The 9,398-nt window shown below is 42.5% G+C and overlaps 1 protein-coding gene across 34 annotated transcripts in view; it reads left to right on the plus strand.

Moving 5' to 3' along the window:
* The window catches only part of MEF2C (myocyte enhancer factor 2C), a 178,705-nt gene extending 171,237 nt beyond the window's left edge, over positions 1-7,468 (plus strand). For 25 of the 34 annotated variants that reach the window (XM_083465372.1, XM_083465381.1, XM_083465395.1 and 22 more), the window contains one exon: positions 1,404-7,468. In XM_083465372.1, coding sequence (XP_083321498.1) covers positions 1,404-1,725 — 322 coding nt within the window. In that variant the 3' untranslated portion in view covers positions 1,726-7,468. The remainder of the gene's footprint in view (positions 1-1,403) is intronic. The other 9 variants (XM_083465393.1, XM_083465385.1, XM_083465386.1 and 6 more) reach the window with 1 other exon arrangement.
* Positions 7,469-9,398: the final 1,930 nt, after the last annotated feature.

The following is a 9,398-nucleotide window of genomic DNA, read 5'->3' on the forward strand; positions in this document are numbered from 1 at the left end:
TTGCTGACAGCAGTATCGACATACGTTTCTCCACACATACACACACAGCCCCATCCCATAGCAAAGTCTCATCAAATTGGTTTTGTCATACTGGTTTTCAGTACACTTCAAGCTGAAATCAGGACAGCCTGATCCCTCCTCTGAAGAGGCAGGCAAAGAGTAATTCCACAGATGTAATTTCTGTTGTGGAGCATGTTGGCTGTTGCCCGTGACACCACTGGAACACAGTAGTTTTACAGCTTTTTTTGTGGGGGGGGAGGGTGTGTGTGTACGTGCATTCATCAGTACACACACACACACACACACACACACACACTTTTTAAAGTAGCTATATAGATATAGGCATAGAGAGATGTAGATGTTATTTTCCTAGGCGCCATTTTTCACTGAGCACACAGACCCTCTTTCCACCACTAATAGCCTACATCTGCTGTATTTTTAATTTTGTTTAAAAATAGCAAACCTTTCCCTCCATAGCCCACCCCACCCCCTTTCCATTTGTATGGTTATTGAGCTTCTGAAGCAGGACTTGGGGATAGGGCTGTCATCATAGAAAGGGGAAAATTATTTTTAAAATGTTGGAAGAACCCGAGATAATAACCCAGTTTAAAAGTAATGCTAAACCATCGTTTATGAACAAGGCCTGGGCTTGCAGGCTTCTGCCTCACCTCTACTCCAAGTTCTGATTACTTTAAACTATGATTTGTTGGCATACAACAAGCTGGAGGAGGAGAGGAGGGAAAGAGCCCATGAGTCCAAGGCTCGCTGGTGTTCATTCATGTAAACATTAAACCATAGTTTAGCATTACATCTGAACCACCAGAGAATTTTCCAAGAACTTTGTTGAGCAAGGATTTAAATCTCCCCCTCCCAACATCCAGGTTAATCTTTTGAGTGCACTAGAGAGTACAGAGTGCGGATCCCTCTCGCTGTTCCTGGAAAGTGTGGTCTGAGTTGTGACCTTTCTTAATTTGCCACATCCTGGCTCGAACCTCTTCCCAAAACGGCCACAGTGATTTGCAGTTCTGACAGGCATCAAGGTGAGGTCAAACGGCCCAGCAGGGCAGAGCCGCAACACTAGCTTCCTGGCAGCAGCCCTGCTGCCACTTCCTGAGAAGGGCTAGAGGGAGGCTAGAGCTGTGCAGGCGCACCGGTCCCACATTCCCACAAACAAGCCCACACAGCCTTGACCTCCCCACCTCTGCCAGGGAGTAGGGTTATGGCTCCACCCCTGCAATGGGGCCACTTCTGCCTCTGTAAATAATATCCCCCCTTGCCCTCCTCACTTCCTGGCATGCCCCGGTCTCGGCCTCGAGTCTTTGAGCTGTTGTTTTGTTTTACGTGTGCATTTCCGGGGGGCTCTGCCTCCTCAGTCTGTAACTGGGTTTCCTTTCCTCCTACAGAGCTTGCACTAGCACTCATTTATCTCAGAATGCAAATCTCTCCCTGCCTTCTACTCAAAGCCTCAACATCAAGTCAGAACCTGTTTCTCCTCCTAGAGACCGTACCACCACACCTTCGAGATACCCACAGCACACGCGCCACGAGGCGGGAAGATCCCCTGTTGACAGCTTGAGCAGTTGCAGTAGTTCGTATGACGGAAGCGATAGAGAGGATCACCGGAACGAATTCCACTCTCCCATTGGACTCACCAGACCTTCGCCGGACGAAAGGGAAAGCCCCTCTGTCAAACGCATGAGGCTGTCTGAAGGATGGGCAACATGATAACATTATTAGCTATTAGGGTTTTTTTTTTCCTTGCAGTGTGTGTGTGCGTGTGCGTGTGCTATACCTTAATGGGGAAGAGGGCGGGCGGGTGGGGGTCGATATGCATTATATGTGCTGTGCGTGTGGGGGCGGGGGGGGGAAAGTCAGGTACTCTTGTTTTGTAAAAGTACTTTTAAATTGCCTCAGTGATACCATATTAAAGATAAACAGCAATGCTGAGATAAGCTTCGCACTTGAGTTGTACAACAGAACACTTGTACAAAATAGGTTTTAAGGTTAACTTCTTTTCACTGTTGTGCTCCTTTGCAAAATGTATGTTACAATAGATAGTGTCATGTTGCAGGTTCAACGTTATTTACATGTAAATAGGTGGAAAAAAGAGAAAAAAATGGAAACGTTTTTTTGCCCAACGGTGGCAGATCTTTACTGAGAGAGAAAGCAGCTGTTATGCAACATATAGAAAATGTACAGACGTTTTGGGAGACCCAGAAATTGGGTGACCAAGTAAAAAAAGAAAAAGGATGGTCACCTAATATATCTGAAATGCACACAAATATGTTGGCGTATTATTGGAGTATGGCATTTAAAAGAGAACCATACTTGTAAAAAAAAAAAAAATTAGTTTGAGGGCTAACCTATTTAATTTTTAAAATTCTGGGTCTGCATCACTTATTAAATAAAAATATAAAAATATGTAAATTACATTTTCCTTATTTTCATATTAAAAAGTAAGACAGAGTTCGCAAAGCATTGTGGCTTTTTGTAGTCTACTTAAGCCAAAATGTGTTTTTTCCCCTTCATAGCTTCGCCAATATTTTAAACATCCCTGAAAGAAACAAAAGGGGACTTTTTGTTTTTGTATAGAAAGCACTACCCTAAGCCATGAAGAACTCCATGCTTTGCTAACCAAGATAACTGTTTTCTCTTTGCAGAAGTTTTGTTTTTGAAATGTGTATTTCTAATTATATAAAATATTAAGAATCTTTTAAAAAAAATCTGTGAAATTAACATGCTTGTGTATAGCTTTCTAATATATATAATAATTATGGTAATAGCAGAAGTTTTTTGTTATCTTAATAGTGGGGGAATTATATTTGTGCAGTTGCACATTTAAGTAACTATTTTTTTCTCCTTTTGGTTTTTCTTTTAATCTGCATACATTTTACAGAATCAGTCAGCTGTTGAAGGCTAATCTGCAAAAGATTAGATTTCCCCCCCTTCCTATAGCAGCCCATATAATTCTAATCCATCTGCCATCAGTTTTCTGATCCATTGTATATACTGATCAGCTCCATCCTACTGATCTACACATTTGAGGCCCTCTTCTTACTTTATGAATGTCTTGCGTAACTTGTGGCTTTCTGCAAATATTGATCACAACATGATCTGGCTCAGCTTGGCCTTTATTCCATAAATTCATCAAAACTGGCATCCTCATCAGATTTGCTCTGATTTGCAACCTGGAGAAAAAAAGAAAGGAAGTTTAGGATAGCATCCTTCAAAGCATAGACATCCATGGTGGGAGAAGGCAAAGGAGGCAGTCCCCCCCCCCCCCGAAGAACCATAATATCCTGATCCTCAGCTTTTTGGGGTATTTTTTAAAGATGAAGTTTAAAGCATTTTTAGGACCTGAGATAGGAGGCAAAATGAACAGGCACTGTTCTCTTTTTTGTGAGAAACTAGCCTGCTCCGCATTTCATATCCTTTTCCATTGCCACCGCCACCCTGGAAAAATTCCTTCAGACTCCCATGCTTCAAAGTGAAGTGGAAGTAAATATAAAAATCCAATAAGGAGTTACCTAAAAGGGGAGGTGCTATCCCAAGCTTAAGTGTCTTTTAAACCCAAGGAAGGTTACGTTACCTCAGAACTTGGCATGCAAGTGTGGAATATCTCTTCCAGCTTAGACAAAAATAATGGAGGACAGGAAGAGCAGCACACCAGTTCTAAAGCTCATTGCAAAGATGAGTTGATGGAACCCGAGGCCTGATTTATATATGCATATGCATCACTTGCAGCACAGTCTTCAGTGGAGATTACTGGCAGGTAAATGGGGTATAGGATGACAGTCTTGGTCATGCAGCATTATGGTGACTCAAAGCAGAATGGGTGATCCATCTGCAGTGAAAAGTATTGCATTTGTGTTGAGATCTTTACTTAGTCTCGTGTTGCATTCAGAAAGTGATGAGCGTGCAGGTCTGACCCAGCAACTCTTAGTGAGTAACGGGAGCTGACTGTTCTGCTCAAGAGCAGTCATGTTTTGCACTGCCTTTGTCACGAGCAGACAAGATGTCCTTAAGTCCCAATCAATTGCTGCCTCAGTTTTAGGCATCCCACAGTTTCGTGACCATGCAAAAAGAATAGCCATGTTGTGCTATTTCCAAACCTTCATTCCACCATCACCCCAATATGGAGGAGAGCAAGTGTGGTTGTCAAGCAGAAACATGTCCCACAGGGGGAAAGTGAAGGACCTCTTCTCCACCCGCCATTTCTGTTCTGATGGCTGCCTCTTGAGACTTCTTTTCTTTAAAGAAAAAAAATTATAATGTTAGGAAGAACTTACACCTGCATGTAGCATTGAGTTTGTCCCTTATGAAATGACATGTTTTGTTAAGCAGAAATAGCACTGCGTGAAAGAGAGCGTCATTCATTCCGAATGCATCTTTTCCTTCTCGTGTGGAACTTCAGTGGCAAGTGATTGGTAGTTAATTCATTTTCTTTCTTTAATAATAATAATAATAATAATCCTAAGACTGAGGCTTGTTAGGAATCTTGTCCCTCTATTCCCAGATGTGTGTGTGATGGTGGTGAGGCTCTATGTAGCTTCTTGGCAGGATAAGAAAGGCACTCTGCAAACAGGTCAATACACCCTTTGTCTTCATCACAACACTGGGCATTCCAAACAGGTCCTGCATATCAGCCTTGCTGAGCTCTGCAAGCGATGCAGCACATATTCTCAGTTGGGAAGGAGGAATACGAGTTAGAAAGCCAAGTACTGTAAATTTCTTGTACTTCAGTGACGTAAGTCAGCTGGTGTCGCTGCTGTTCCTAAATTTTCCCTACCTCCCACATAGATATTTTGCCAGTATAAAGAAGAGTGGAGAGAATGGAGGACCTCCTATCCTTTATTACCTGTTAATAAACACTCTTGCTGTGCACTGCTCATTAGTCAGCAATACTTTTTCAGTGTCACAAGCGAGAATTGCACTATGACATGTACCTGTATGCAAAACATCCATCTTCCATTGGACCAATGCTGATGTAGATTCATAGGTTTAGTAGACAGAGGTGAACTGTATAAGCTTGGTTTACGCCACCCATCGCAAATAGTAACATGCTTTTGTTCACTCCTAACAACCCCAATAATAAGCATGAACAACATAGGTGAAACTTCCCATATTTTTCTCATATCATGAATGTTACTCTAGACCTATTTGAAGGTATACATTTTCACCTGTGTCTCTGCCTACTACCACAGCTTGTAGCATTGCCATTTGGGGTGATGAGCTGGTTCAACAATTGCTTGGTCCCATCCTAAGTATTTATTGGCTGGCACAGAAAATCTTAGGAGCATGTTGAGACCACATATTCCAAGCATAGAAAAACAGCTGATCATGCATCATTCCTACAGGTGATTTACAAAAGATACGCAGGCATTAAAAGAAAGTGAGAATGGGGCAAATAATTGATTTTTTTCGAGACATCTGCCAAATTATATCCCTCACCTTGACATATACCAATAGTCACATTCTCCATTTGGGAACTTTCAACTTAGATGTGTCTTAAATATGCAAATATGTCACAATTGTACCTTGTCGTTGAAACAAAATGAGAGGGAGAGAGAAACAATATTTGGTTTTTCAGTATTGTTGGAAGTAATTTGTCAATGGGGCTGATGGGGTCAGTCTTCTGAGTCTGAAGAATAGCCATATGAATAGTTTACCGTACAGCTGCCTCAGCTACACAACAAGGGGGGGGGGGAGAGATAACACTTGAGCTTCTGAAGAGAAGTGGGTGTGTAATGTTAACTTACCGCATTGTACCTGTGTGCAAGTAGGTAACAGTGTAAACAAGCTCATGCAACTAAGCTAGGCAATCTCTTGCAGTTAAAACCTTGGTTTTTATACAGCCACAGAACTGAATTGTGTGGAAATAGACGTGTTTTCGCTCCTCTTTCCTCTACTGAGCTAAAGTGAAGTATAGGGGCAAGAAGTGAGGGTTAATTCATAATTGTAAATGGAGTTAATTAATAAAGAAGCACAACTTTTAATTGTGATGTCGCTTTCTAGAAACTTTAACTGTCTATCTTTAACTGTTCCTTTTATCTGTACCTTAACCATCTATTGCATTTGCAAAGCTACTTTTTGGGCTTATTGTGTGATTCCTTTATATTTAAGCAGTTTGGGGCAGCGCCCCAAGAATGGATTAAGATTTACTTCAACCCAGGCAGTACAAAGGTATAGGCAACGTGAGATCCCTTAAGAGGAATCTCCTCCCTTTCTTGCTGATCCTTATTTGGGAAAGCCTTGTCGATGACGTTATTAAACCTAATTGCTGGTGACAATGATATGATATACACAATCTGCACAAATTTGTATATTGTATGCATTGATGCCTTTCCCGGTGAAGTCTTTTTAATCATTTCAATGTTTTTTCAAAGTTGTTTTTTGTAACCAAATGGTTTCTATTTTCCCCGGAAGCGGAATTTAAAATTTTTTAATGATTAATATAAAGATATCTGCTGTTTCTCAGAGCTTATTTCAGGCAAAGCTAAAAGCAAGAATAAAACAACTGCTACGCTGTTTGCAAGAATGTCAAGAACCCCTTTTTATTGTTTGCATTTGTCTTAGGCCCATCTTTCCTAGTAGACACAACATATGTGGTTTTTGTTTCCTTTCTCTTCTCCTTCCCCCAGAAGGCAAATGCTTTGTCTTTGTTTCCCAAAAAGCCACTTGAAACCTCAATAAAGGCTGTTGCCTAAACACAGCATACTTCATCTGCTCCCATTTTATGCCATCTGCAGTGACGTCCTCACTTCTGTGGCCTCCATTTCCTGGCATTACAGGTCCCGTGAAGGAGTGGTGGGACATTGGGGTCGGTTGAGAATGCTTCACTGTTAGCGAATAGCAGGCTTTTGTGAATATACTTTAACCAAAGATGTGGAGCAATCCAAGTGTTGAGTTCCATACATCCTGTATCATGTTCCGTGCTGGATTATGAGCATAACCAGGTCATTTGGCTTCACCATCCCATCCCTGTTCATCCCTCAGACTGACCCATGCCTCAGTGTCATTCAAAGAGGTCAACCCCATGACAGATGAAACCCCCAGCATCGATGCTCTCTGTGGAGCCACTGACATCAGCTCACATTGCACCACAAAGCATTTGACTTGGATTGCTTCAGATGATTTGCTTCTATTTTCTTTTCCTGGGGATTTGTTTTGATTAAATCAGCGATAATTAAGAAATCATCCTGTAAATGGGGGCATACGAGCATTTTGCAAGAAATATTAAACTTAAGAGGCTCACAGCGGCATAAGCTGGACTTTGTCGCTACTAGATAACAAGACATTATAACCAAGTTAAAAATCACATCTGTGAATCTCAAGGGACTTAATTCAGCTGTCTGTAGTGAACAATAAATAAATAAAATGGGAAAATTTCAAATGTTTCTCCTGCTGGAAATAAGGTATAATTTGTATTTTGCAGCCGAATCAGTAAAGTTACTGGCTTTCTTAGTGATACAGTGTCTCTGGTGCATTTTTTAAAATAATCATAATAATATAATTATAATAATTAAATAATGCTCTGCTACTCAGTTAGACATTAATGTAAGCTCAAGACCTGGAGTCCCTGCCTAAAGCTTCCAGAGGTTTTCAACCTTTTCGAGTTGACGGTTCCCTTGACCAACAGCATTATTTTTGCAGCTCCCCTGTAGGGAAGCTTGCTCCGAGTCTCAGAACTCAGTTATGTTGCCCCTTGCCTGCCAAGCTGTCAGCCCCTCTCCCCCCTTTTTGACACCCTCCTTTGTGGAGGGTTTCATCAGCCTCCTCTCCTCTCCCCTCTCCTCCAAGGCCACCTCAGCTCTGGCAACCAACACCCCCTGGCCAGCCCCAGAGGCATGATTCGCCTGGAGAACTTGTAGCCAGGGCCACTGCAACAAACAGCTGTGCAAGCCTCTGGAAGCGGAGACTTGAGAGGGCATCAGAGGAGGGGGGAGGAATAGAGGCCAATGCGGTCTGCGGCGCACCTGACCACCATTCAGAACCACTGGCTTAACCCACAACAGAAGAAAAGGGATGACTGAACCATTAAGGACAAATGGTGCCCTGGAGATCATAAAGCTGGAGGGGAGGAATTGGCAGCTTTGGGGTCACCTGTGGATCTTATGTGAAGTTCATAAATCCATCTGCATGGAATTAGTTCACTTCAGGTTTTCTGCAAGTGCTTGTTCAGACCTGTTCTAGTGGAGGGCAGGAAAGCGGGACAAAGCCAAAACAAGTGGAGGGAGGGGACGCACAGGGAGCAAGAGAGAACACTCTGCAGTGTTGCAATTTCCACCCACATTTGACTAGTTCAGCCTACCATGAGTTGACTTTTCTCGTAAATCAGTCTTTCATAGGAAAACAGTCCTGTCTTGAAGCTAAAAGCAGGATCTTCAGATACGTATATGGCACTTAAAACACAGAAACTCATCAAAATATGTTATTGTTTTCAGAGTTGGGGAACCTTTGGCCCCCTAGATGTTGGACTACAGCTCCCATCATCCCTGATTGTTGGCCATGCTGGCTGGGGTTCATGGGACATGTAGTCCAGCAACATATAGAGGGCCAAAGTTTTCCCACCACCCACTTCATATGCTCTATGCTATTGGAACAGTGCAGAACACTTAACATTTCAGTAGGCTGGGTCAAGCCCAGAAGCATCTAATATAGCAATGGTGAAGCCAAACAATCATGAATCTCTGCCTGGATGGGAGACCACTGAAGCCCCAAGTAAGCAGCACTTGGCCGTCTAAGGGAAAAGTAGGCTATAGCAACCATGGTTCTTGGCATAGCCTTCTTTCCTGTTAGGCATGCTCTAGCACAATATGATTCCTGTGTTAAGCAGTTGGTTAGATGAGATGACCTACCAGACCCATTCCAGCTCAGTTACTTTCATTTGAGATTCTTCTTTCCATTTCCCTCCCATACTGCTGAGCTCCCAAGAAAGGAGTTGGCAGCCAAGTCTTTCTGCAGATAACGTTTCTAGGGGCAGATTTTTGAATGCAAAATCTGTGGAGAACGAAGTGAAACACATGCTTGTTTGTGCACTTTCTGTGCACTGGTGGACTCATCAGAATCAAAAGTTAAGATCATAAGCCACACCTTCCTGGATCTGACAAAAGGCCTTACCAGTCCAGCATTCTTTGTTCACTGGATACTCAGCAAGAAGCCCACCAACCACAGCACTCTTCCACTCATCATCTGCAGCAACTGGTATTCAGAGGCAGTGACTCATAACATTGACTGAGCAAAAGTATGAAGTAGGCCCTCCTCCTTGAGGTTCCTATCCCTAGTATACCTTTTTCTTATTAAGGTCACAAAGAGGCGAGGGCAAACTCTGTGGCCTAGTAAGGCAATATGGCATTCACATACTGTTCAACATTTTTCCAATGAAAATAGGGACATCC

This window comes from Podarcis liolepis (genome assembly GCF_965112155.1).
Source record: "Podarcis liolepis genome assembly, chromosome: 11".
Lineage (NCBI taxonomy): Eukaryota > Metazoa > Chordata > Lepidosauria > Squamata > Lacertidae > Podarcis > Podarcis liolepis.